The 27,744-nt window shown below is 42.1% G+C and overlaps 1 protein-coding gene across 3 annotated transcripts; it reads left to right on the top strand.

Annotated features, from left to right (window-relative positions):
- Positions 1-215: 215 nt before the first annotated feature.
- LGMN (legumain) lies at positions 216-26,096 on the top strand. 3 transcript variants are annotated; one of them, XM_048070523.2, is made up of 14 exons: positions 216-366; positions 5,679-5,860; positions 13,592-13,689; positions 14,567-14,648; positions 15,686-15,771; positions 17,623-17,698; positions 18,094-18,156; positions 19,058-19,124; positions 20,814-20,932; positions 21,614-21,703; positions 22,343-22,540; positions 23,225-23,395; positions 24,518-24,585; positions 25,347-26,096. In XM_048070523.2, exons 2-14 carry the CDS (start codon positions 5,723-5,725, stop codon positions 25,384-25,386), a joined length of 1,296 nt encoding a protein of 431 aa, XP_047926480.1. In that variant the 5' UTR covers positions 216-366; positions 5,679-5,722; the 3' UTR covers positions 25,387-26,096. The 3 variants fall into 3 exon arrangements, with proteins under 3 accessions (XP_047926480.1, XP_047926481.1, XP_047926479.1); XM_048070524.2 differs by lacking the exon at positions 216-366 and adding an exon at positions 1,116-1,138; XM_048070522.1 differs by lacking the exon at positions 216-366 and adding an exon at positions 4,667-4,690.
- Positions 26,097-27,744: the final 1,648 nt, after the last annotated feature.

Genomic DNA, 27,744 nt, shown 5'->3' with positions numbered 1-27,744 from the left:
GGGCGGCTCGGCCGGCCAGCTCTGCTAAAACACCTCGGGTCGAGCCCTGGCCTTATCGTCCTCTTCCACGACTTTGGGAGTTAGCTCGGCGATACGCACGGCCCACGCCGCGGCGCCCCGGAGCCGCGCGGACTACAACTCCCAGCATGCCTTGCGCGCCAAGCCCCGCTGCCCTTGATGCTCGGGGGAGCGCCGGGCATGCCGGGGCGCGTAGTGCGGCGGGGCGGGGGCGTCGCGGCCTCTCCCCCGCCCGGCCGCCATTGGCCGGGGCCAGCCCCCGCCCGCCCGCCGCGGCCCGCGGTGGCCTCGGTGCGCCCCGCGCCGCGCCCGCCGCAATCACAGCGCCCGCGGCCCGCAGGCAGCGCGGTAAGGGCGGGCCGGGCCGGGCCGGCAGGGGGCCGGGGCTGGCGGCGGCACGGGCTCCGGCCCCGGCACCGGGCATCGGGCGGGGGGAGCGAGAGTGGGGCTTGGGGGTCCTTGTTGCGCCGTGGGGGGGTTAATGGCTCCCGACGAGGGGGCTGATTACCCCCGTAATTAGCGCGGGGCAGCGCGCCGGGGGGCTGGGGGGCGTGTGGGGAGCTGCCGCCTCAGGCAGAGCTGCCGGGTTCTGTCCCGAAGTGCTCGAAATAACGCCGGGAGCGGGTCCGGCGGGCTGTCACCGTCACGGCAAGCGTCCTCGCACAATGCCTCTTTTTATTTTATTTTTATTTTTTCCCTCTGGGGAATGGTGCCGCCTCTCTGCTGCTGAGGGAAAGGAGCCCGCAAGCAGCGGGATGAGTTTAAAGTTGCTTTCGGGTGCCTTGATTTAGCGTTTGAAATGTTCTAAGTTGTTCTGAGTTACCGTGGTAATGAATTCTTGCTTTTGCGTTACAAACGGCTCATACATCTTCTGAAGGTGTATTAGCCACTACGTGCATTAGTCCTAATCAATTAAGCTGATTCATTTACTTGTAGTCTCTGTAAATAATTGAATTGCGACAGAGACCCTAATCTCCATCTCCTTCAAAACGTAGCTTATCGGAGGCTGCGGTCATAAAGACTTCTCCTTCCTCCTCTGGAAGCGTACGAAGGAAATCAGGCTAACTCTGCAGGGGCTGAGGCGGTTCTGGCGCTTCAGCCTGCGGGCCGGACAGCACAAGTAGGTAGAACATTGCTGGCGGAGCTCTGCAGGCATCAGGTTCTTGTGAGGAGGGCTGCCGCGAGTCGCGTGGTTTGCAGAAATCAGCACCGAAATGTCGCGGGGACCGGCAGCGTGCAAACACTAGCTGGGAAAAGGAATTGCGCCTTGAGTCTGAAAACTAAAAGGTCATAAAAATGTTTTGAAAACTAAAGGTCATAAGAACAGCAGCTGAAAGAAAAAAAAAATTCCAAGAACTGGAGTGATCAGCTGATTAGCTAAGGCTGTTCTTTTTCTCCAAGATTGTTGTTAATTCATACGAAGGGAAAATGTGCATACGGCTTCTGTTTATGCAGCTCTTAGAGGCTGTGCTTGAGCTATTTGGAGTTTAAGCTACTGAGGTGTCAACATCTCTCTAAACACCAGTGGAAAATACTTTGATCAACACGAGTACTTTCTGTAGCATGACCTGGTATCTTGCTGCTCTGAGGCTTTTGATCTTAGTGGAGCGCTTCACAAAGGAAAGGCTGGGGACGCAGAGGGAGCAGGCTGCTGGCCCGAAGAATTATTCTAGCGGACCTGGCTGCTTCCAGAGGCGCTGCTAAGCATCCCTCTGTAGTAAGTCAGGGAAGTGTGCTAGCAATGCCATGCAAAATGGCTAAGGGACCTCAAGGAGCACGTGCAGGTTTTAAGAGGTGAGTGAATTACTCTGGTCACGCTGCTTACCGGGGCCGTGCAACTGTGCCTGTACATGCCGTGGTCCTGTGTGCGTGGATCGGATGCTGAACCTGCCATGTCTGCGAGATGTGCCTTTCTCCTGACATGGTCTCCAAAGCAAGGTTAACTCTTCCACTAGGAAGACGAGGGAGAGCTGATGAAATCCTTTCCTATTTCTGGAGGGTCAGCCAAAGCTCTAAAATGGTCTTGTGAATTTTCAGTTCTGCAATGTTTGATCAGTTGATGACGATTGATTCAGTTCTGATCACGTTTGTTTCGTGTGGTAAGATTCCTGCTTTGCATGCGTTTAGGGTGGCTTGTGACAGATATTTTATTCCTTGCTTTCAAAAAAAAAAAGGCTGTTTACGTGCCTGTGGTAAGCTGGTCAGCCGAGCTGGTTTCTCTTCTAATACAACCTGAAGACATAGCATGTGACGGGAACTTTCTCTTCTCAACTGTGGGTCAAGTACTCTTTCAACACAACCCAGAACGCAATCTTTTTAAATTGCCTGCCTGAGCAATCAAAGGCTTTCTTTCTTTAAGCCAAGCAGAAATATGTATTTATTTTTCTCTAGTGTTTGGAAACGAGAAATGGAAGACCTATTCGCACTGCGCGTGTGTTTAATGGTTAAGCCTATCTTAAAAGCTGCTTGAGAAACCTTGGGGAACAGAGCATTTGTTAATTGTGGCTTATTAATGCACTGAGATGTGTCTAGGCTTTTTTTTTTTTTCTCCCTTTCTATTGTTAATATGATTTAATTATAGTAAAGGAAAAAGATAAGTGGGATTATGTCATTAGAGACTGTAAGAGAGGAGTGTTTTCTATCCTAACTAATCCATGACAAAACACGGGTGGCTTTCTAATAACACAGTACAAACATCGCTTGGCACTTGTTTTCCTACCACTTCTGTACCATTCCCAACCTTGTGTCGGCAGAGATGAGAAATGTGAGGATCTGCATATCCTTGTGCCGCATAGGAGGCAGTTCAGTTCCTTGTGGAGGGATTGCCTGAGCGGGCTGGTAGCTTAGTCGTCGTTCAATATTCAGTCTTCATTCATTCCCCTGCGCCGCGGGGCTGGCAGCTGGAGCGCCTGTGTCCTGCTCACCTGGGGTCCTGGCGACAAGAGCTCTGCGTCAGCGTGGTCCAGGCTGTGAACCCATCAGCTGAGACACTCAAACTGTTTCCAGTTCAGCCCATGGCCCTCAGTAACGTGTTTTCTCTGAAGCTACTCCGTCATGTGACGTGCCAGCAGCTGCCAGCCAGCAGCGGCCGTCCCCGTGCGCCGGGTGCCTCTCTGCCAGGCTCTGCCCTCGCACCGTGCTGCCCGGCGAGCGGCTGGCAGTGCCGCGGCTTCTCCTGGCACCCACTGAATTTGAATTTGTGGTTTGCATCTCCAAGAACTAAGCCTCATGTGGCAGGATCTCCAGCCCTTCGGTGATCACTTGAACTGGTTGTTTCCTCTTTGCGCTTCTCCTGTAAGTACGAACAATTTTAGCTGGAGAAGCGAGAAGTTATGCTTTAATTAACATGGACGAGATTTCTTTGTGTGAAACAAATGCTGAGCTTTGAGGGATCTGTTCGCATGAAACTTGGCTTTATATTCCAGCGTGTCAAACTCAGTTAAGATCTCTATGTGTGCGGTCTAAAATACATTGATTTTTCTTTTCTTGTCTAATATTTCAGGAGTTAGGTATCCCTGAAACTGAACGCTGGGGAGGAATAGGTTTGTTAGTCCATGGCATGTTTTGGCACTTGACAAAAGTTTTGAACAACTTGATATGACTCTCAGCCGTGATATAGGCAATGGAATAGGTGGTGGTTTTTTCTGGATGTTGTAAGCAAAGCCTATCTTCAAGGCAGTTGTTAGTGTGTTATCTGAGCCGTCTGAAGAAGTGACGAGGTAGACAAGGCAGACGTGGCATACAAATTCTATGGCAGCACCATGACAAGAATTTACAACTGCAGCTCAACATGAGAGATTGCAGTTGTCTATCAAATTGCAGGAAATTACTGCTCATTCCGTCATGTACATCTAACTGCTGAAGTAGCTAATAATTCAGCAAACCCTGTATTGGTAAGTTATCAAGTATTGTTCTTGCTCCCAAATCTCGTGCTTGCAGGCAGCGCCAGCAGTGGTTTATCCCCGAAAGATAAGTGTACTAGATTCAAATGAGTTTTTGGAAGAAGCGTTGTCACAGCAATTAACATTTGGTTCTATTTTTCCTTCTCTGTTCTGGAGTTCAGTGGTGTGGTAATAGCTCTTCCTGTAGAATAAACAGTGTGCTAACGTGACTTCCTTCACTTTGTGCTAGCTCCATTAAAAAGGAAAACAAAAAGTTCAAAAATATTTATAATGTTTCTTTCCTGTTACTACCTACATTGCTTCTCTTGGTGACGAGAAGATCCAGTCTCAGAAAGAGCCATACTACACGTTACCTGAGCAGCCTTCACCATACGCAGCTGCTTTGGGAGCAGGCTGGTTACTTCGCTGTTTCAGCCCCGTTTGAGGGGCTGCACATGGATGTTTCTGGCTGTGTGGAACTGATATTGCATAGTATGGTAAACCAATACTGACTTCGATACTGTTTAGTTATTTGGCATTGTGGCAGCTTTGGCGTTATGCTTTCTGATCACACAGTACGTTTGGGGAGTTCCCAGTTTTTGTTCCAGAAAAAGCCACGCTAAGTAGACTGTTCCACCCTTACAAAACCTCTTACATGCATGTGAGCAGTGATCAACCTCCAGAATCTGTTTTTGTAACCAGACCGGTATCAAATCCCAGCCAAGAGCTTGCAGTTCTTAGAGGGACTTTGCTTTAGGATGGCACGTTGGATGCAGCAGGCTGTGTGACAGGTAAACATAACCCTCCTCCTACTCACCCCCGACCAAAAAAGCAAACTTTTTGTTAGATATGGTCAGATGGTTTGGTTTTATACCGAACTTAATCAGACGATCAAGGTGCTCAGGCAGCCGACTAGTAGGGACACTACCTGTAGTCCTCTTAAGAAAGCAGAAAGTGCCATTTCTGCCTGGACTCGAAACTCTCCTCTGGCTCTGGTTTTCTGAATTTGGGTTCACAGGCTCAGACCTTACTCTGTCACTGTGCAGCTTGTGCGTACGCTTAACCATTGTGCAAAATAGATGAGAATACTGCTCTTTCATGTGGTACCCGTTCACATTTGCTCTCCACCAGCATAACAGGTTGCACAAATAGCGTGAGGCTCTCACAGCCTGCACTTCCCCCCAGCCTCAGCAGCGAGGGCTGTGTCTTGTGCAAAACAGCACTAAGGGCTGTCCCCACCCTTGCTGGCGCTGTGGGCACAGAGAGCTTTTGTGGCCCTCTGACCTTGCACTCCCGAGCAGTTCTCCATGTCTGTGTATCATTGTGCCCACATCACCAGGGATTTGACTTGATGGTACTGGGCTCGTTGCCAGTCAGTAGAAACCAGTAAATTATCCAAGCAGAAAAGACCAAGAGAACGGTATTACCCTGAAAAAGTTTCATCTGTGAAATGCTTGATAGTGGTACTTGTTCTGTGTTAGAGATTTTAGTCACTGGCAGCTACTATAGAACAAAACAACCAGAGGGAGCTGAAAGACTTGGTTGTGCTGTTCAGAACTGCTTTCAGTTAGATTTGAAAGCTGACAGAAAAGTCTTGTAACTAGTAGCAGCTTGGTGCTAAGGAAAGATCTGACCAGAAATTACACTGTGGGTTGAATTGTCCTTAAAACGCACGCACACACAAGAAGGGCATCTAGTTGTGCTACTGCTGATGTTTGCTTTGGGTTTGTTTTTCTGACTGATGTCCTCTGATCTATTTCTCTCAAACTTCTTCACTAGGGATTTTTTCTTCCTCCCATTTGCGGAATAAATAAAGAAGGGAGATGATATTGGAAGTGGTTGTGTTGCTGGGCTGTGCTCTGGGCATCAGCACGTTCCCCCTGGAAGAACCTGAAGATGGAGGCAAGCACTGGGTGGTGATCGTTGCAGGTTCAAACGGCTGGTACAACTATCGACACCAGGTAAGGACCGCTGGTCCCACATGCTGACACTGACCACGCTCCAGAAAATGCCTGCCCTGGGATGTGCAGGGAGATGGTAGCTACCTAGGTTAGCTCAGCCCTTACGTCATTTGGGCAAGTGCTTCCACTTCTGGACTTCCAGGAGTGTGTGGAGTATTCTAAAAGAACAGCAACAGGAGTGATGCACAGCCTGCGCTTTTCTTGTGATTCTCATCCCAAGAATTACCCTCTGCTTTTCGTTCTACTATCTGAATTTATTTGCTTACAACTTTGTCCAGCCTTTCATCTTTTGAAAAGTTGTCGTTAGCAGTAGGAGGTATATTCTTCCTCTAGTCGTACTTCTGTATCTTGGGAGACCTGTATCATTTAGGCTAAATATTCCATTACCACGCTAGAGCATCTGACCCCAACTTGCAGGTGAATAAGTGATGTCTAGAATTAAACCTCATTTTTGAGAGACATGCATGTTTCTGTCCATTTGATTTCTTATATCCTAACATTATGAAATATCTCCCTTTCTTCTCTGCCAGCAAAAGTCTTGGCTAAGGCTGTAGATCTACAGTATGTTTTTGTAGGGTGAAGGACAAGGGTTCTTTTTAGCCTGAATCAGTTTGCTCACTGTGTTCTAAGGCAAGCAGTTCGTGGCTACAGACTTGTGCTGCCACAACAAAGACACAGTGCACTGGGGTGCAGGGTGGAAAGAGGAGAAAAGGAAACAGGAACTCTGAAAATTGACACTGCTGTCAAAGCCAGTGTTGTGGAATTATGGTCTGGTTGCGAGTGTCAGGATGGACAGGACTGTGACTTAACTCTGATTAAGTTCAAGGCTTATAATCAGCAGTCAGGAGACTACAGCAGTTTTTTTCCTTTGGGGAATTCTTGGGCAATCCCTTAAACAGATTTCATCTACGCTTAAACATGGTCTTTGTTAGATGGGAACATCTTGCTTTCATGGAGAACACAGTCCATTTAATTCTGACTTAAAGCATACATTTGTATATTTCTAAACCTTAGAAAAATATTTTACTAGGCTATTGTTAGTTAAGGTGGAACAGAGACTGACACACTAGTGTACAAAACCAGTATTTTAGAAGTTAGGCTGTAGTAAATGTTCTGGGTACATATATCGAAGTGACCTGCTGAACTCTTGAAACTTCCTAAGTAATGATTATTCTACAGGCAGCTGCATTAAAAATATAGTGAGACCTTATCTTCTTCATTTCTGTGGATTGAGAGAGAAAGAAACCTACCATGTGTTTGTTGTGCATGCTGGGTTTTATATTTATGCCTCTCCTCCTCCTCTGCTCACAGTTGGTTTGGTATTTTCTGTGCAGTAATGAGCTTAAAGCTTGGTGAACCAGACTGACAACGTTCTCGTGCTTGAAGAAGAACCTGTTACTGGCAAATGCTAGCATAATGCTTGGGCAAACTGGCTTTAGGGATTTTGGCAGCTCCTTGCGCTGTAACCATTACCTGATAACCATAGGTGATATATTATTGGCCTTATCATAGACTATTCCTATTTCAAATGAAGTCTGAAGGAAGATATTTTTAAAGCTGAAATCTCAACAGAAAACAATTGCAAAAACACTAGTGTTGTACTTATCACTGCCCCTCCTGGCGTGGCTAAGTGTAATTATTCTGAGTTGTGCTTTGGTTGTTGCATTGCTCTATGACCAGTCTCATTGGCTCCCTTCCACTAGCAGGAGTTAATGCTGTAACATTTGTTCTTAAATAAAATCACTTTTTGGAAGCTGTGGTTCACGAGAATTCCTTTTCTGCAGTGGCCCAGGCATAGAGTTTTTAATAGTTCTGCGGGTGGGCCTTCAGTAGCAAGTACATCTGCCAGGTGTAAGGAAGTTATGAAGGACACAAGATGTACGCTTAAGTATTTGTGTCCAGTGCTAAGTCAGAATTTCACACCAGCAAAGTAACTTTTGAGTGTGGTCACTTGCTGATAGTTTAGTAAATACTTTTCAGGGTTAGAAAATTGGGAATGGGGTTTCTTTGAACACCTTCATTTCTGGAGACAACATTGACTAGCAATGCAAAATGTCTGTAATATTTAAATCCTAGAAACGTCTGTATTTTAACCTCTACCTCTTGTTTCAGGTATAGTATTAGCGTTTGGAACAAAAATCAGAACACCATTAAGAATCCCGTCAAAGTTATGAAATCAGAGCCATAAAATAAGAGAGTCAGCGTGAAGGATCCTTCACAATGGGATTGAGCTCCTACCGATCTGTTCCGGGCAAGTCAGTGTGCCGAGCTTCTTACAAAAGAATTAATTCCCAGGAGGTGCAGCGCGTCAGAAGCCTGTGCTGTCTTGTCTAGCTGCCTCTTTTGGCCAACCTTAGGGGCTGGGCAGGAGTGAGCAGCCACGGTAGGAGGGCATACTCGGTGACAGGCCCAGCAGCTAGTCAGGGAACTGTGCGCTTGCTACAAAGTGTAAGCTGGAAAAGGGTGTCTCAGGTATCAGAAATTGAGGAAAACTTTTTCCCTGCAAAACTGGCTGAACAATAGATACTTTTGAGGAGAGTTGGACAGAGGAGGAAAGGTACTGCAGAGAACTCAGGAGTTATTACAGACTTTTAGAAATGTTATGCAGACTGATCACTAAGGTCTTTGCATGTGTTAGTAGTCCCTACTTTCCAGCTAGGAAGCAGAAGCACTGTGTTTAAATGACATGTTCAGTGGAACCACAAATCAGACTTGAACTTCCAGTACTGTATTTCATTCATCACGAAAGTTGTGCTACAGTGAACATACAAGTTTCAGTAGAATAATAATTTTCAGTAGAGTAATATGTGTACTAACAGAAAACTAAGCAGTGCTTCAGAATTGCTGATTTCTTTGCTTGATTCTTTGTAATTCTTCTACTTTCCAAAGGAGAAATTGCAGAAGAAAATACATTGTACTCTAATTCGCTTTCCTCCTGCCCTTGCCTTTCTTCTTCAGAACCTCTCTGATCTAGCCTGCATACAAAAGAGTTTGTAGATGTGAATCTTCCTGTAAGTAGATACTCAATGTGACTGTTACTTGTTACCAGACTGGACACTATTTCCTAAATGCCACTAAGCACTCATAATATCCCTTTGTAAGCTGAAACCTCAGCTGACACATATCTGGGTTTCAATTGCTCAGTTCAGCTGTTCGGTGTACAGTTAATACATAACACTGCATGTATGTGTTACACTTAATGTTTTGTGAGCTCGTTGTTTTGCATGCTGTCTGCACACAGCACAGTCAAAACATACTCTGCTACCTTCCGCAGTAGTTACCTGGTGACAGGATGTGTTCGTCTGAGTATGCAACCATAAAAGGAGGGGGAGAAGGTTCGCTTTCAAAAATGTCTCTAATTTCATACATGAAAATTTGTTGGGAAGGTAGTCCATCGTTGAACACTGTACAGACTCCAGGAGCAGTAAATTTGTAAAGACTGTGCGGACCGTGCAGAAACTTAGTTTGCACCTGTAACCTCAAGGAATCTGAAACTCCTTCTAAGACTTATCTGTCAGTGGTCGGAATCCGCTGTCAGTGGTGCAAACCTCAAGTGTAGGCAAGATAAGGAAAAAAACCACTGTTTGCACTTATCTATACTTCAGATTCACACCTTGCAGGGTACTTGTTTTCTGTTTTGATGCATGAACTCGGACTGTTTCCACATCAGGATGGTCAAAACTTGTCTTCTACAGTTATCTGATCAAGTTCTTAACATAAATGTTAAATGTTTTGTATAGTATACAGCCTAATGTGATAGGCTCCCTGTTATTACAGAGCTAGCCTATGTATAGCCTTATGCTTGGTGATTCTCTGTTCTTCAGTGTTTTTACCCATATCTTTACTATTTTTGATTAGACAAAAACAGTGTTTCTTGTTCTTACTGCTGTGATTGTACCAGCTAACTCCAACCTAAAGTTGGTTTTACAAATAGATCAAGAGGAGAGACAGACCAATTCTGTCTGGATACCCCAAAAGGCAAAAATGAACAGTGTCAATGGAGAAGCCTGCTGTGAAATGCAGTCCTACTAAAGGCAGAGCACATACTCAAGGAGGAAACATAGCTTAAAAAATCTGGCAAAATTAAAATGCTGAAAATAGAAACTTCTAAATTTGCATACATGGTTTTATTTCTGGTCATTGTTTTTAGTCGTGCACTTAGTGAGCTTTATGGGTCAGGGATTGTACTTAGACAAAGTTTTGGACACTCTGAACCAGAGCAGTTACTTTGTTCAGGACGGTCCGTATAACTTCTCCAGTCATTCAGTTAACGGACATGAAGGATGCCTTGGCTACTCAGCTTCAATTAGCTTTTCCTTACTGTGCTTATCAAATTGTAAGTGAAGCTATGGGAAAAGCTTTCCTAAATTCTTAATACAGTTGTGGGTTTTGGCTGATTGACTGATGGTTAAGGACAGGAATGAAGCATGGCTGACATTTTCAGCCCCGAGCAGAGCAGGCTGAGGGGAGGCCTCATGGCGGCCTGCAGCTCCCTCACGAGGGGAGCGGAGGGGCAGGCGCTGAGCTCTGCTCTCTGGGGACAGCGACAGGACCCGAGGGAACGGCATGGAGCTGGGACAGGGGAGGGTCAGGCTGGGTGTAGGGAAAGGTTCTGCACTGAGGGGGTGGTTGGGCACTGGGACAGGCTCCCCAGGGGTGTGGTAATGGCACCAAGCCTGCTGGAGATCAAGAAGCGTTTTGACAACGCTCTCAGACCTGTCAAAGAAACAAAAAAAACACATTCTGCTCAAAAGCTGTGTCACTCAAATGTTTAAACAGATTTATGACAGAGGAGAGTGAGGATGGTTGCCTTTTTGTTGCTGTTGTGTTCTTTTAGAGTTTTCTCCAAATGTCCATTCCAGGAAAATAGGGGAATTCCACCTCTGATCCCCATGATTTCAAGATCTAAGAGTTAATTACTGAAGTGAATTTAAGCATAGGTCTTCCATAGCAATTTGCTGATGTAGCAACAGGTTTAGAGGAACTTGGGAATAAAAGATCTGAACTATCCCACTAACAGTTTCCGTTACGACTGGCACCTGGGCTGGGTTGCGCAGGAGCAGCTGTACAGCTATATATACCTTCTCCCTCTTCTTCTTCTCTGCTCTTGATAACAGGGCAGCTGCTACCCACACCGAATCATGACCACAAAAGCATGACTTGCATTTGGTGATGATTTTATACAGTAAATGTTCATAGCATTCATTTCATGTAGAAAGTCAACAAGAATAACACCAGCTAGAGACCTGGAACAATGTTAGCTGTCTCTTTTATGGTGTTATACATGTATAGCCATGCCACAAATATTTCTGGAAGAAACAAGGCTTAAACAGCAATATTTGATAGGCACTTACTGATCAACAGGAAATAGTTAGATTCACATATGCCTCCCTACTCTAGCAGCAGGCTGTTTCTATTCTGGTTTTATAGAGATTATTTTTTTCTGTGTGTGGGAGGAAACAGGACAAGCATATGACCGGCATCAAAGGTGGCTTGTCTGGTCAGCTAACTTTACACACGAGAAGTAATTTGCTGTAAACTATTCTAGCTAAGCCAAAGGAATTTTAGCAGCAAAATGTATTTTTGCTACTCTAGCCTATGCTGGTAGTACCATTGCATTACCAGGAGGCATAATTCTCTTAGCAGAAGCCTTAAAAGGTTGGGACAAACCCCAAGCAGGCGTAAGTTAAGGTTGCTGGGAATTGATCAAACTGATCTGTTTCCATCCACAGTAGGGAATATGACCCATTTAAATTTACCACCAAGATTTGAGTGAGACAAGATATAGTGAGCAAACAGTCAATGAATCAGAAGAAAAAGAAGAGGAGAGCAAAAAAAGCTGTTAACGTTCATTTACAAAGCTGAACTAATTTTGTGTACTTGGGTATTAATTTAGAGCACTTCCAAAGTTTCTGTGGGCCAGCCACGTATCTATGGGAGCACAGACACTTGCTAGTTGAATATGTTGATATTTTGTCACTATAATAAGCCTAAGCATCTCCTTGCGTTGCCAGCCTGTAGCTGTTTCTGTCAGCCTAACAGAAGCAGAGTACTATGTCTCAAGGGTGAGAGGAGATCCATGATCTGTCTACTCATCAGTCCGTGTAGAGAAGCCCAGATGAGTGTTTTCTACTACTTTTGCCCAGCTTGCTTCTGAAAAACAAATACGTGTGTAGTCAAATCTGCGCTCCAGTGTTTTGTATCGCATGGGGTACCTTTCTGACTGGGTTTAACCTCTGCCTTTGCCTTGTCGAGGCAGCAGCTGCCATAGTGCTGTACAAGGAAATGGGGAGCTCTAAACAGTGCAGATTGCCTGGGACAGGTGGGAGAGAGCCTAGCCTGACTCGTGTAGTAGGATATGGAACTGCTTTAGGAAGGATAGTGTAACGTTCAGGGTTGGTTGCGTGAAGAGATTTTGCTGTGGGAGAGTTCCTTAATAGTGAATGTGCCTCGCCCTTCCCAGAGCCTTGCACAACTGCCTGCTGTTTTTCAGCCACACTTGGGAGATGAAGGATTTTAAAGTGGTAGGATTTTACAGCATCTTTTTAGTTAAACTAGTGGAAATCGCTAATGCACCTAAGCCAACTAAAGTTTAGGAGGTCCACATAAGCCACTCTAATTTGGTGTATGAATTAGCAGACTAGACTAGTTCTGCAGAATTAAGTTTTAAAGCTTGCTTCTTGCCTACATTTGGAGTTTTTATTTGTTAGGTGAGATTTCTTCCATTAAATCTGCACAGGTTTTCTTACATGTGGTGGGTTGTAGTTCAGGAGTTTAAGTGTGATTGCTGATAACCTGTTCAGTCATTCACAGGCTGCAAGTCAAAAATAATAATAAAAAAAAAATTATTATGTGCTGAGGGCACTATGAATTTAACATTCTGGTAGAGGTTCATACTTTACTGTAATAGTGCTTTAATGAGTATTGTTGTTTCTGTGCCATCAGAAGACAGTTCTATAAAGAAAATGTGCTTATTCATATCCTGTACAGGTCAGAAAAATAGCCTGAATAGAAAGCCTGCAATTCTGGTTTCCACTGAAATCTATTTTCTTGCCCTGAACTTGCTGTGGTGTCACTTTACGAGAAATACATAATTAAAAAGGAATTTTTCCTTAACTAAAATTAAAAACAAAGTTTTGTTTTGTAGTAAAACAAAATTAAAAACAAACAAAAGAAACCAACAAACGAAAACCAAATCTTTGCAGAGCTGAGATTGGTAATCTGTACTTGTTTGAGCCAAGGACAGTCTTTAATGCTTATTCATGCAGGCTTGGTGCAGAACTAATTGAAATTGGTGGAAATCCAACTCCTTCTTCCTCTGCTTTGAATCTGTCTGCCAGTGCACAACGTTTTCATTTAGATTTCCTTGCAGAATTCAGAACATTGCTGAGAACCCTTTCTTAAATTTTGTTATTTATAACAAGTATCAGTTAACTTCTGGATTCTGTTTAAATAGGAATTTGAAATAGGTAGGTGGAGAGATTTTAACCATAGTCTTTGTTATTAATACAGCTATTGCTAGTTAGAGAAAGGCATTGAGTTTTGGATTGAATCTGTGCATTTCAGCCCACTAACAACCCTCAATCTCTTAAATTTGAAATTAAAATACTAGGATGGAGTTCTTTTTGGACAATAGCTTGATCTTAGGTTGGCAAAGCTATTTTTCTTCTGCTCTCAAAGGTCCATTAAAGTCTCCATTAAAACCAGTAATGAAAACCTGCTTACTTCCAGGCAGACGTGTGCCATGCGTACCAGATCGTACACCGAAATGGAATTCCAGATGAACAGATCATTGTCATGATGTATGATGACATTGCAGATAATGACGAGTAAGTGTTGAACATGAACTGGTAATGAACTATGCTTGCTACAAATATGCCACAGTCACCAATATTTTTAAATTTGTAGTAGTTTTGTAGGAACAGCTTTTAAAACTGCCTGAGATATGCATAGAGACATTTTATCCGTTAGCACAGTAAGTCTGCTTTGGAACGTGCTCTTGAGCTTTCTAAGCCTTTATCCACAGCTCAGCATCTGTTTTGGTACTGAGGACTCCAGAGCTCCTTGTCAGTTCTTCATTGTTATGAGAGCAATTGATCTTAGCTCCCAGGCATAACAGTTTTCAACAGATAACCTAAAAACACAAACATAGGGAAGCTCAACGTATGACTCACAGGCTTTTATTGAAAAGATGTTATCAGATTGATTAATCCCCAGAAAGCAGATTGAACAAGGAAGTGTATATGTCACATCCTTGGTCACTGTCTAGAGTGTGTAATTGCTTTTAATGTAAAACTGTTCACTTATACAGCCTCTAATGCTGAGACAAACCAGCAGAAATCAGCAGATTTCACATGCACAGCAGCAGTGGGAGCAGAGAATAAAGGGCATTAAAGACAAGAGCGAAAGCAGGGAAATAATAGTATAACAGACCACCTGCCTGTATTCTCAAATTAATCTACACAATCTGAGGCAGGATACTTGAAGGTACTGTGAGGGTAAGGACACTGAGGCTGAGCATTATTAACTGACTGAAGTGAAAAGGTCTTTTTATTCTACGTTGACTTAACAACGCATGGTACTAGTACTCGTACTGCCTAAGGTAAGCTTGCCAGGCAGGACAGTTTAAAGGTTTTTCTAGTTGTTCTGTGGCTGTTGTGTAGCGCATTACTAATTCTTCATATTTATGTCCCTTTAAACTTTCAGGAATCCCACAAAAGGCATTGTCATTAATAGACCTAATGGCACAGATGTGTACGCTGGAGTGCCCAAGGACTATACAAAGGAGGTAGGAATGAAACACTATTCCCCAGGGAAGCTAAGGTTCAGTGTTAGCCAGTGCTCTGGATAAATCCTTTTAGACTGTACCTTACACACTAAAATGCACATAGTGTAAAACCCCCAGCTTACTCACATGCATGATTTGGCATAAAGTTCAGTGTTCATTAGATGAATGTAAACACTAGATGTTTGGAAGTGAAGCAGTGGTCTTAAAAGCAAATCCTTACGTTGTCTTTCATTCAAAATTGTTATAGCTCAGTCTGAAGAACAGCTCTGTAAGACGAATTGTTTCATTAAGTCAGAAGAGTAATGCAATCACTTGGTGATTTCATGATTCAGAATCTGAGTGAGTCATCAGTGCCTAATGTGCTAGTGGTGATAGATTGAAAGGAAGGGTCTGTGCATGCAACCCAGCAGTTAAGGGTGGGGGTGGTGTGTTAAGTTCAAGATGGGAAACTGTGTCAGTGAAACTAAAATCAAAATTATTTCTTTAGGGATTTTTTTATTATTATTCTTCCAGACCATACCAGTAATACAGTTAAAAGACTAGATCCAGAAATTCTTTTGCCAGCGTAATGTAATGGTAGGGACCTGGATGTAGGGATGAAGAGAGAGCTGAAAGTGGAGCAAGGCAGGAGCTTTTTATTTGGCTTCACCACCAGAACAAAAATCTTGAGAAACTATAACCATTGAGTTGCATAGTGGCAGTAAGACTTCTTTTTATCCCCAGAAATTTAAGTAGGAACAAAAATGTGGATTTCCAATGATAACTATACAGAATTAGTAAATCTTCATTTTAATACAAAAGCACTTTTCAGCTTGGCTTGTACTTTTTATTTTTTTTAAGTGCTGAAGTATTGGAACAGGAATTACTTCCAATATGAGCAATACAGGAAACTGAAGAAGTACTGTTTCTGAGCATCGAGGGCCAGCTAAACTTGCTATCCATGCATGGGTTCTGACTTTCAGAAACCATATTTCTAAATGAAGATTGTGTTGTTGTTTTTATGATCACATTTAATTTAAATCCTCTTAAATTCTTAGGATGTTACTCCAAAGAACTTCCTTGCTGTTCTTAGAGGGGATGCGGAAGCAATGAAAGGCGTGGGATCAGGAAAAGTATTGAAAAGGTAAGAGAAGTTTCATTTAGAAAATAATTGCATGTGTAGTTGTACATTGGCACTGAATTCAGCAAAAGAAGAGGGTAAATGAGAGCCTTTTACAACTCGAGAATGTGGCAAGACTATTGGTGGCAATTCCAGGTCATTCGTATTAGAGATACAGTGGTTCTGGGTTCTGAAACTATCTAGCACCAACAAGCAACTGCTGATATTTGGTTGGTATGGAGTCCAGTATAAATGAAGGTATAAAAAAATCTTGAGGACAGTGTCAGCTATATTAAAGTATTTGTCATTTAGATGACAAACATGAGATGTAAAAGTATGTTGCCTATTTTCTAAGGTGTGGCATATTTCTGACAGTACTGCTAGCAGACAGTTATATCATGTTATATTTTTCTATATATACTAGTTCCTGTAAAAACTTTAAAATATAAATTTGACCATTTGGAAGAATTAGCCTAAGTAAGTAAAATTCCGTAAGTGCCTATTTCGTCCAACAGTTCAATTTAGAGACAAAGCAATGAAACAAAATAGAAGAGTCCTGCCCTGGCACTGGGGACAAAAAAAACAGTGAAGGAGCAGGGCAAGAGTTGAGTAAGTTATTGCTCTCAATTGTTTAAACTTCCTCGTGAAGAGCTGAGATAGAAAATAATCTATGCAAGTCACATTGGTAAAAAGTTAATAAATCACTGTACAGTTACAAGATTGTTCTTTTCTAGTATCTGCAATGAGCCAAGCAGCAAATATAAAGCATTCTTTAGCCTAATTAAAAAAAAATACTTCAGAACACACCTCGCCTGTAAAACCTTGAAATTATAAGTCAAATAAAGGAGTGGATATGCAGAAGGCCAAAGACTCTTAGCTGCTCAGGAAGACAACTTGAACCCAGTTACAAAAGTCTTAGTTATTTACATTTCACCTTGGCCCAATTTTTTGCACTTACGGTCAAGAGTGAGAGAGAGAAAAATGCCTCCCAGCACTTTCTTTGCTAGGCTCTGTTGTGTGAATTTCAGTCAGTGCCCTGCCTTCTGCTCTTGGGTGGGGCAAGAACTGTTTTCCTCTGCCTGAAAGCCTTCTAGAGAATCTTCCAGGTGATTTGTAAGAAAAATCCCTTTGCAGATCTGGCTGTTAGGGCAAGACCTTAGTATCACAAACATGATCTATTTGATATAGACTGCAATAAAATTCTGCTGCAAGCAGTGTGCCATGCAGACCTTAGGGCATCTGTACCTGCGAGCATGCAGTGCTCAGCCATCTGCAGAGCCAGGTAGTACAAATACCAGTCTAGTGTAATGGGTGAGTTTGTTTATAGATCAGTTCTTCGCAGAGACATAGGTCAGTGCTGAGCTGGCTGTGTAAGGCCGTACAGATCACAGGAAGGTAGAACATAAATACACATAAGGATCTTATCAAAAGTTTTTATGGTTTATCACATGTTACTGGTGCCTTACCATAACTTAGTTATAAATTGATTCAATTTTTACTAAAATGCCCACAGTAAAACAGATTCCTCAGACAAGCATTAAAAAACAGTTGTAGGCCTGCCAAGTACCAGCCTCTGCCCGGTCAGCAATCAGTTTTCAGTTTGAAACATGAGGTGTAATTGACTGATCCTCCATGCCTGGGGGACTAGCTGTATTACCCCCGTTTTTATTCCTCCTCCAGATACTCATTTCTTCTCATAAGCCCGCAAAATAGTATGTTTTAGGAAGAAAAATTACTACCAAGAGCATGAGGTGTTTCAGCTGCATTATTTTCAATTTTTGACATGCCTTGGCATTGATAAGCAGACAGTGTTTATGGTGGTAAAAATTAGGTTGGAGTGGTCAGAAAAATTTGTTTGCAATTTTCTCTTTACAGTGGTCCCAAGGATCATGTATTTGTTTATTTCACTGACCATGGAGCTCCAGGACTTCTAGCTTTTCCTGATGATGATGTAAGCATTTTGGGGGAGTACTGTGGAATTTGTCATTAAAAAAAAAAATCTTTCAAGTGACATACTTAAATACTACATCTAAAACATTAAATATTCAATGCACTGTAATATTGGGAATTGGGGGGCAAAAAAGGAGCAATATTCTCCTCATTATCCCAGTTTCTGTTTTACATGGTTATGCCTTGGCTATCTAGTGCAATACATACATCATTTGGCACCATTACCCTTCTTTTCTAGTGGTAAATACTAGAATGTTGTGTTTCAGAAGTACAAAACTCTGGATATAATTAAGGGGAAGGAATAAATGTATTCACAACAGTTAGTAGTTATTACTATTAAATGAATTGTGTGTGCTGAACATCAGTGGTTTTAACACAAGCCTTCTTATTTTACAGCTTCATGTGAAGGACTTGAATAAGACTATTTGGTACATGTATCATCACAAGAAATACCAAAAGGTAAAGAAGCATATCAGAAGTTGTGTGATTAAAAGAGCAGCTGGCATGGTGGAGCACGGTTTGTCTTCAGTTCCAGTGTCATGTAAAGCACAGGGAATCTGGTACCACACAGTTAAACTTGGATTAGGATTTAGAACTTACAGGACTGATCCTCTCCAGTGTTCTCCTTTTCACTTTTAGTTCACTGATGCTATTTGCAATTGATGCAGCACAGCCATAGGCCAGACTTTCGATAACGTATATATTCTGACCAACAGTGGAGAAACATGTATAACTACCGCACCCTCATAATGCATACCTGACTTGTCCTTCCTGTGCTTTGTTTGCTTCAGACTGTGCTCTTTCTACAGGAAGTTTGATATGCCTCATGTTATTCTTACAGTTACTAATGTAGCTGAAGAGACTGTACCTTTTCTTAGAAAATCCTGTGTGTTCATTTCATCACAAGTTGTTTTAAGCAGAAAAACTAATATTTAGGACATTTTGGTAGCCTTTTTTAAGCAACTTTCTGTGGTAATCTGTCTGCTATGGCTGGCTGTATTTAGGACCACATAAGCAACCATTGGCTCCAGAAATAGTACATTTAATAGTGGTACATTGCTGGGCCTAAAGATTGACCATGTTTTTGATTTGTGCTTTGCACATTGTTCATTAGATTCCTATGGATTCTATAGAGACGGATTGCATCTTTTCATTGTGATTGTTTTCCCTTTTCTGTATAGTTTAGTTCCCAAAAAAGAAAAATGGATCTATTTACTTCCATGTTTTGTTTTTGTAGCATTATGGATAGCTTTTGTTTCAGGGATATCAGGGCAGGCCATGTAACTACAGTTGAAAAACACTGAAGGACTTTCCTCCATTTGCTCATGGAATTTCTTAAGGTCTCTGATCTGTTTTATAGATGGTGTTTTACATTGAAGCATGTGAGTCTGGATCTATGATGAATCATTTGGCTGATCATATCAATGGTGAGCAATCAGTTAACTTAATGGGCTTAGATTTCTCAGCCTGTCTTAGGCAAGACCTAAACAGATACTGTATCAAGGAGAGGTTGTAGGCACTTGCATGTGTAGCTTTAGCAGGGATGCACAAGAGTTAGAGAAATTAATGTTTTCCATTTATGAGAAGTTCATTTTAAAGAGCTAACAGAGTCCTAGGAAGACCATTTAGGCTTTCGGTTTCTTGCAAATGAGAAGTTGAAAAAGTACTTCTTTTCAGAAACTACATGGTTGCCCTTAACGGGTAGCACCTGGTTTATACTGACATTTCTCAGCTTCGGCGTTATTTAACAGCAGGGGTGAAGTTCCTGCTGATGGTTCCGTTAAGTAGCAAAGGCAGCCATGGTACGTGATTGCCAAGCAGTTTGCTACCCTGATTTGGGCAGTAATACAGGCAGTGGAACACTGAGTTTTCAGGGTTCCTAATCTCTCTGCTGTAGAGCTGGGAGCTAAGCCTTCATTAGCATGAGTCACAACTTTTTCAAGCTCTGCTTGGTGTCTGAGAGACCAGATGCTCTGGCTTTCTCATGGTTTTGAAGCTCTGATTCCAGGGAAGACCCAAGCGCATGCCTGTCCTCAGCTTCCTGGGTCTTGGGCCCCGGAGCAGTCTGGCAACAGCCACCTGGACTTACACCCTGTCAGGGATTTACAGAAAGTTCATGCAGAATGGTTCATAGCTGAGATTCTTCAAAAACGCTCAGTGAATCAGCATGTTTCAAAGTTTATTCTGTTAGGAATTTCCAGTCTGGTGACTGGTTTTATTACTAGCTCTACTACTGATTTACAAAGGTGGAAAATTAACAATTTATGTATTACAAAAGGAGGCTGTCTTTGCCGGCCTTCAGTTGTGACCTGCAAAGTTTAACTGGTTACTTAGTAAGCATTTGAAAAGATGCTAAGAAAGAACACTTTACAGCACGGACAGGATTTGAGACTCTTTTTGGCTATTAAACTGTAGATACCCTCCAAGTGGAAACAACACTTTAGCTATAGGAAAAACATGCACAACTTTTTTCATTCTGAAACTTGGACTTTTCTTCAGTCATGCAAATATGCTATGAGTTGACTTTGGCAAAAGCCACAATGGCTTTTGTATTAATATCTACAAGGAAGTGTTTAAAATATTTCTGTTGTGTAAGGGAAGACTGGAAATGCTGTGTTTGAGTCAGATCTTGTAGAGGTTCGTTTAGCTTTTCCCTCAGTGTAGAGTGTTACCCTGGAGAGAATATTTCTTAGAAAAAGAATTTTCTGGAATAAAAAATGATTTATAGGATTTATTCTAAGCTTGGAAACAAATTCTCATCCTTGTAATTAGGAAAATGAATATATAGGCTGTCAGTGTTCATTGTCCGGCAGTTCTTTGCGTAGTAGTTTTTAACAGTTTTTTCCCCCCAGAAGCGCTTATTCTTGTTTAAATGCCCCAAACCGCACGGTTGGCAGCAAGGAAGGAGCTCTTAAACAGCACTGACACTGATGAACAAAATGGCTTATAGGCTTCTTTCCTTCCTGTTATTTAGAAGTAAATGATTGACAACCAAAATTCTTAGGCAAATATATCGTGTGTATGTATTATATATTTAGTATATCATAAATCATGGAGGGGGTGGGGTGTTTTAAAAACAAAACAAAACCAAAATCTGCTTTCCATTGGTCTTACAGTTTATGCAACAACTGCTGCCAATCCCAGGGAGTCTTCTTATGCATGTTACTATGATGATGAAAGGCAGACTTATCTTGGTGACTGGTACAGCGTGAATTGGATGGAAGATTCAGATATGGTAAGTTAGTAGATAAAGTTTCTGCATTTCCATGCATGAATATCACTATGCTTAGGAAAAAAAAAAAAGAAAAAAAAAAGAAAAAAAAAGTTCTTAAGTTCTTTTAAAGGATTTACGAAAATCTTTGTTTTCGTGTGAGACTGAAAACAACCAATTGAGTTGAGAAAAGTATTTATCTACTATTCAGAACCATATAATCTTTATTTGGGCAACTAAATTTATTTAAATGTATTATTAGATTAGAAACTGTCTAGCTTCTAGTTTCAAGTTTACATCATCTTAATTTACTAATCTGAGACAACATATCCAAATTTGTTAAACAAATTGGGCAGTTCAGTAAGTTTTATCTCTTCATCAGAGCTCCTTAAATACTGAACTGTAGCTAACCCACTTGCTAGCAGCGTGGAAAACAGCAATATTGAAACGAGTCTGGGATTCTTATGTGAGCCCCCTCCCTTCTTGCACATTTGCTGGGAGATCAGGTGGTCACTAAAAGCAATTTGGGAGTATCCTGTCCAATTTTCATTTCCATTTTTACTTCTACGTCTTTCAAAGGTTGTATAGCTCATGCCCTATACTTCCTTCTACAAGCTGGCACCCAAGACCTTTTCCAGGTTTCCTCACATTTTTGTAATAGGTGAATTTAAGTAGTTGTGATTACATGGAAGTTTCTTCGTGCAGGAGGATCTAAGAAAAGAAACGCTCCACAAGCAGTTTCAGCTGGTGAAGAAACGCACCAACACCAGCCATGTGATGCAGTATGGAAACAAGGTATGTATGTGAGTGGGCTTCCTGGTCAGATGTATTTTAGAACCTTTTCTGCCTTACACATTTGTCCCTTTAAAAACAATGTAATCTGTTGATTTAGGAAATGAAACTGTTCATCGCACACAAAAAAAATCCCTTAGCATCTAAGAGCTGATGATACTGATGCTAAAGGAAATACAGGATACAAGTTGTCCTCCAAGCTCTGCCTGTGATTTAACTCTTCACATCAATCAAGTACAAGAAGTGTGGTAGTCCCTTCCAGGCATATTGTGAATATTCATGTAATGTTTATAAAGCACGCTGTTCCCTTGAACGGGAGGAGCTAAGAGGTGATACATCATTTATAACAGTCCTGTTTATTCAGCGTGTTTATAGAAATACTTTAAATATTTGTCAAAATATCAGGTAATTTAACGTGACAATATTTTTCCCTTTAGAGATTTGGAAATAAAAGTGCCTAGATATTTGGCAGCCTTGATCTTGGAAAAAGGAGGAAAAAAAAAAATTTACAACCCTATGAACTTCTTTATTTTTTCTAATAAAACAAGTTTAGAGATTTAGCTTTGCACAGCAAAGCCAAGACACACTACTTACTGCTTACGAGCTGCTCGATGGTTTATTTGTTTATTTTCTAACTTTCAGAGTATCTCCTCTATGAAAGTGATGCAGTTTCAGGGCATGGGGAAGAAAGCTGCCCCCATTTCACTGCCACCTGTAGAACACTACGACCTGACACCTAGTCCTGATGTGCCTCTTGCTATCATGAAACGGAAGCTGATGGCTACCAATGACATGTATGAGGCTAAGAAGATTGCTGCAGAGATGAAAACGCACCTGGAGGTAAGTAAAGAAAACCGAAACTAAATGAAAAGCAAACAACAAAAAACGCCACTACACTGCGTGTAAGGTCAGATTTATGTCAATAATAAGCAATGCCAGAAGCTGCACCCCAGAACCAGTGGGATTTTTTCCAGTTTTTGCAATTTGTAACATAATTACTCTTCAGACTGGTAACCTCTGTTTGATGGTTTATTCTTCCTTAAAATTCAGGGATCTGTTCCCTGAGGCATATTAAGTAGTAATTATCAAGACAGATGTAAGGAAATGCGATAGTCAACCTCACAGCTTGTATTGCCAGGAAATTCCCTATCGCCTTCCACGGAAATTCTTGCTGGGAGGAGTTATTCATTGGTATTAGAGAAACTCTTGTCACAGTAAAAGTGAAGTCTTCCAGATCAAAAGCTCCCGCAAAAGCGTAGCCAGTGTTGGTACTGTCTTCTGGCAGAACTCCAGAAGGAGGATGAGTTATTTTGTGCACCAGGAGTGTTTTCGTCTCCGTAGTTTTCTTTTGTATGTTAAGAGACAGATCCAGACGATTGTGCCAAATATAAGAGGCAAAACTGAATCCCTTAAAGATCCAAAGAGTTGAAGGCCAAGAATAGTTTAATGAGAAATTTAATTCAAAGTCTTCAGATTGGGGCTCAGAAAAAGCATGTTTTAAAGTTCTTCTTGTTTTATATTCAGGCTAAAGAATTTATCAAGGAATCCATGCGGAAGATCATTACGCTAATAACAGGATCAAGAGAACAAACCAACCAAATTCTGTCAGACAGATTGACCATCAGCAATTATGACTGCTACCAGTCAGCGGTGAACCACTTCAAAGCTCATTGCTTCAACTGGCACTCTCCCTTGGTAAGTCAAGTGTTAGATATAACCTGATACACATACTGGTAAAACAAGCACGGTAGTCATAAGCAGGTCTGCAAAATCAGTTTTTATTAAAAAGCTAGCTTGGGGGCAGTCTTACAGCTTAGTTTTGGAGAAAGGATGACTTGTTTTTGGAAGCAGGAAACCACTTCCACCATGCTTGTAGATGAAGATTACTAAAAATACCCTTAGTAAAAAGCAAACAAAAATACTTTCTAATAGTTAAGGGTATCCCTTCAGGAGCTCCTTCCCCAGAAATCCCAATATTAAGTAAGTCATGTTGTATTTCTGCTTAAAGCATCGCTACTAGTAAAACAGAAACATAGCACCACCACTCTGACTTCACAGTACATTCAGATTTCTCTATTCTGATTGCACGTTGCAGAGTTCCTTGCAGTAGCCTCACTGATACTATCAAGATATCCGTGATATCTTGGGGTTGAACTCCCAAGAGCAACTTCTGTTTTAGGGCTTTAATTACCCTCTGTTCTTCCTGGGATCCGAGCTGAGGACCAAATCTTGTTGTGCTAGGCACTGTTTAGCCAAGAATAACAGAGGTCAGTTTCCATTCCAGAAAACCCAATCCCAATGTCAGGCAAGGTAACCTAAGCAGACGGGTGGGATGAATCAACAGCAAAAAAGATTGATTTTAGCAGAAAACAATGGAATTAGCTGCCAATTGAACAAGATGTAAGTACTATTTGCAAATCAAAAGCAGAAGCAATCTCTCATCTGGAACTTCTAATCAGCAAGGCTACTAGGAGGTCACATAGCTCTGTTAAACTTTTAGTTCCTCTTTAGAGTTTTGGAGGGGGCGGTTGTTTGATTGGGTTCTTTGGTGGGTTTTTGTTGGTTTTTTTTGAGTGCAATTGGTTAGCTAGGTGGGCCCTCCCTAAGGGTAATGTGTAGCAACAGCTGAATTTACCTAATGAAGTTCAAGGAACGAAGTACAGAGAAGAAAAATCTATTTAGTGTAGTACTAGATTATCAAGACTTGCAAATAAGTGCCTTGAATGTTAATAGCATCTCTAAAGTACTTCCACAACTTAGTTTGCATAAACAATAACTGCTCGTCATCCTGGAAATCATTAACAACGTTTATTTCAGTATGAGTATGCCCTGAGACAGCTGTACGCCTTGGTCAACGTCTGTGAAGGAGGATACCCCATTGACAGGTAAGGAGGTTCACAGGCAGTCTGCGTAGTTTTGTCTGTGGCTATAAAAATGCAGAAGCTAATAGGATGATGAAGCGTAACGCTACAGGCTTCTTGTGTATGCTCTCCTCTGTTGGCCATTCTGTTAATAAAGTTCTGACTCTAAAACTATGAATGCTAATTTTGGAAAACACGTCATTGTTATTCCCTCCCACTCATAAGCACCCAGTTCCCCAGTAAGCCTTTAATTTCCTTGTTGGAAACCCACAGGTGAAATTAAAGCCAGTCAGAGGATCCCACTGTATGGCATAACTTCAAAATAGCATGACTGATGGGTTGTACAGGACATGGGTGTTGCCCTGTAACTTCTGTACAATGTCACACTGAAAATGAGTTGGGCATTGCTGTATTTTCTCCTCTGCCCCCTCAGCTGTTGACTCGGAAGACCACAGCACTTCTGGGTCCTCATCCTGTAGCAGGAAAACAGGAAAATAAGGGTCCAGGCTGAAGTGCTGGGGTAGTGGCAAGGGAAGCATGGTGTTGAAATTCCGATCTGGGAGGGTGTAGTTCATGTGAGGGGACGGGAACCTTGTGAGTCATGCAAGCAGAAGAAAAGGGAGGGAGGAAATCAGAGGGGTAGGGAACGGGAGGGAGGACTGGTAGTTTAGGCAGAGTGAACGTGCGACCCAGAAGGCGAGGAGCTGCTTTGCCAGTCAGTTTGGGAAACAGTGTGAGAGGAGAGAGCCTGAAAAGATTCTCATTGTTATTGTTCTCTGTTGCAGAATAAGCTTGGCCATGGATCGAGTGTGCCGTGGATATTGACGGAAACAGCAGCCTTGCAGTGCAACCCTTACTGCAAGTGGTAACTTTTCATAACTGTAGTAATCCAGACTTCACATGCATGTACCACGAAGAGAGTCAGCCACTGTCCTGGAGCTGTGCTGGGAGCCGAGGCCACGCGCAGTACGGCACTTGTCAGCGCTCTCCCCCGCATCCCCCCCTGCCACCAGCCCGCTGGTTTGGCAGAGCCTTTTTGTCAGACCACGCGGAGCTTCAAGACGGATGATTTGTTTTGAAGTGTGATGCTCTAAGAATCTCTGGATGAACACTACAAGCCACCAACAGTGATTTGAAATCCATGCAAAATTTAAACATTGACTCAAGTTTTGGAAAGCAAAGTATACTATTGCTAAGCATTACTTTTTTTTTTTTAACGATGTTAATGAATTCATTACAGTGACTAATTTACAGTTTGAGTGAAGAAACCAAAGTTTGTTCTCTAAGCTTTAACTCCTTAACAGTTTAAAGAAGTGTGTTGCATTCAAGAACTATCAAATGTTAACAGCACAGTTCGACTGTGAATAGCAAAAACCTTTTTGGGTAGAAAGCATTGTTTCCCAAAGAAAAACCACAAGTATCTAATCTGTAAATAGAGTGCCAGTATGCTATAATTAAATGTATTTACACACAAACCTCATACAGTTCAGGAATTGTCTGTGAATAAAAATAAAGTTGGCAGTTTCATCAACCTACAGGGCAATAGTGTTGGACATCTTATTTCCTGAAAATGAACAAGAGCTATTTCTTTTCGTGACACTGCACTGAAAGGTTATTTAGCCCTTGTAAAGCTTTTTTGAGACAAATCATACAAACAAAACAAAACACAATTAAAAACAGAAATCCCAAACCACATTTGAAGGCAGCGCTCCTTAGAGGTGACTCTGTGTGTAACAAGCAGGGGAACAAATTAGAAATTATGAGGTACTTCAAAATAGTTTTGTCTATACTTTTTTATATGTGGAGACAGGATGCAGAAATACTTCAGGGATCTTTCCAGAGTGTGTTAAAATACACAAAATTACCTCATCTTCACAGAAAAAGATCAGGCTTTGGGTAAAACTAAACCAGTATTTGCTGGTTTATATAATTCTCACCAGTATATATGGTGAGAATTGTGGGTAGCTCCGCTTAGAGGAGCTGAGGGGGAGAGAGGTGAAGCTGAAGTTACATTTATGGAAAGAAGAGCCAGATAAAGCCAAGAGTAGTGGCACTTCCAGCTGTCTACTGAGTAAGTGAACAAGAGCACAGTTAATGTCAAAATGGATGGGACAGGGTAAAAATCATTCAGATTTACTGAACGAAGAAATTAAAATTTATGCCTTGAGGGTCATTGAAAATTCAGATATTTGCCTTTTTTGAGTAGCTTGTTTCTTTTCAGTTGTAAAACTTAAAACAGACAGATCTAAAAATAGTAGGTTATTAAATTCTTGAGTGCCCAAATGTGCTGCAGGTGTTCCCCTGAAAGCAGGAAGAAGGGTTGGCCACACAGGACAGCTTTCAGGCCGTCTGGCTGCTATCGCAAAAGAGTGTACTGAGAGTCCCCAGTCACCTTGAAAGAACAGGAAAAACGACTCGTTTAGAGCCATGTTTAAATACTAAACCTGCTCAGTTTTACTAAACCTGCTCAGTTTTACACGTCTTTGCATTAGAGTTGTTCTCTACCCTAGAAAATCCATCCTGCTTCTCAGGCACTTGGTATCATCTCCTGCAGATCCTTGGAGCTGTGAGGATGCAAAGCTCAAAATGTGGATGTGAGGGATTTTCTTTCCATTTTCCTCCTGCAAAACTGATTTCCAGACGTTCACCTTTCTAAACTTTGCCCCCCGTGGCATTGCTACCCCTTCCCTCAGGAATATGCTGAAATGAAAGAGGCAATCTGAAGATCCTGCTGCGGCCTCGTAGACTCAGCAGGTTCTTGTCTGCACACCACAAAAAGCATTAAGGTGCTGTTGAATTGCCAGCTTGTACCCAGATACCCGCTGCCTTTGCAGTCACACAGGAAAACGACGCCGCAGAACAGAAAACAAACAACCAAACAACTTCCACCTGCACTGATCAATACATTTATTTTAAGGTCTCCAGATAGCATCACACTGGCTTAATACCTTTGTGGCCGGTTGTTTATTTTGGGATGATGGTAGAACCCGATGAGAGAATGATCTGAGGCTTGTGCAAGGTCCCTCTCCCGCAGAGCAGCTTGTGGTGCGTTGTGCAAGCACAAACGCCCTCGCTCCTCCTTCAGGCCCGCGGTTGCTCAGGCTGCAATTCCTAGAACGCCGCGCCGCAACAGCTTCTGCAAAATAAGTAAAACTGCCGAATTCCCAGCAAGTTGTCATCACT

The sequence above is a fragment of the Anser cygnoides genome, chromosome 5 (assembly GCF_040182565.1).
Source record: "Anser cygnoides isolate HZ-2024a breed goose chromosome 5, Taihu_goose_T2T_genome, whole genome shotgun sequence".
Lineage (NCBI taxonomy): Eukaryota > Metazoa > Chordata > Aves > Anseriformes > Anatidae > Anser > Anser cygnoides.
The sequence above is the reverse complement of the archived record's forward strand: the minus strand, read 5'-3'. Positions and strand labels throughout refer to the sequence as shown.

What these genes read in the sequence shown, in the direction of transcription:
- LGMN (XM_048070523.2), top strand. Translation starts at nt 5,723, where the DNA reads ATGATATTGGAAGTGGTTGTGTTGCTGGGCTGTGCTCTGGGCATCAGC. An exon ending in TTTGGCTGATCATATCAATG is followed by an intron (nt 19,125 to 20,813) that starts GTGAGCAATCAG and finishes TTGGTCTTACAG; the next exon opens with TTTATGCAACAACTGCTGCC. An exon ending in AGATGAAAACGCACCTGGAG is followed by an intron (nt 22,541 to 23,224) that starts GTAAGTAAAGAA and finishes TTTTATATTCAG; the next exon opens with GCTAAAGAATTTATCAAGGA.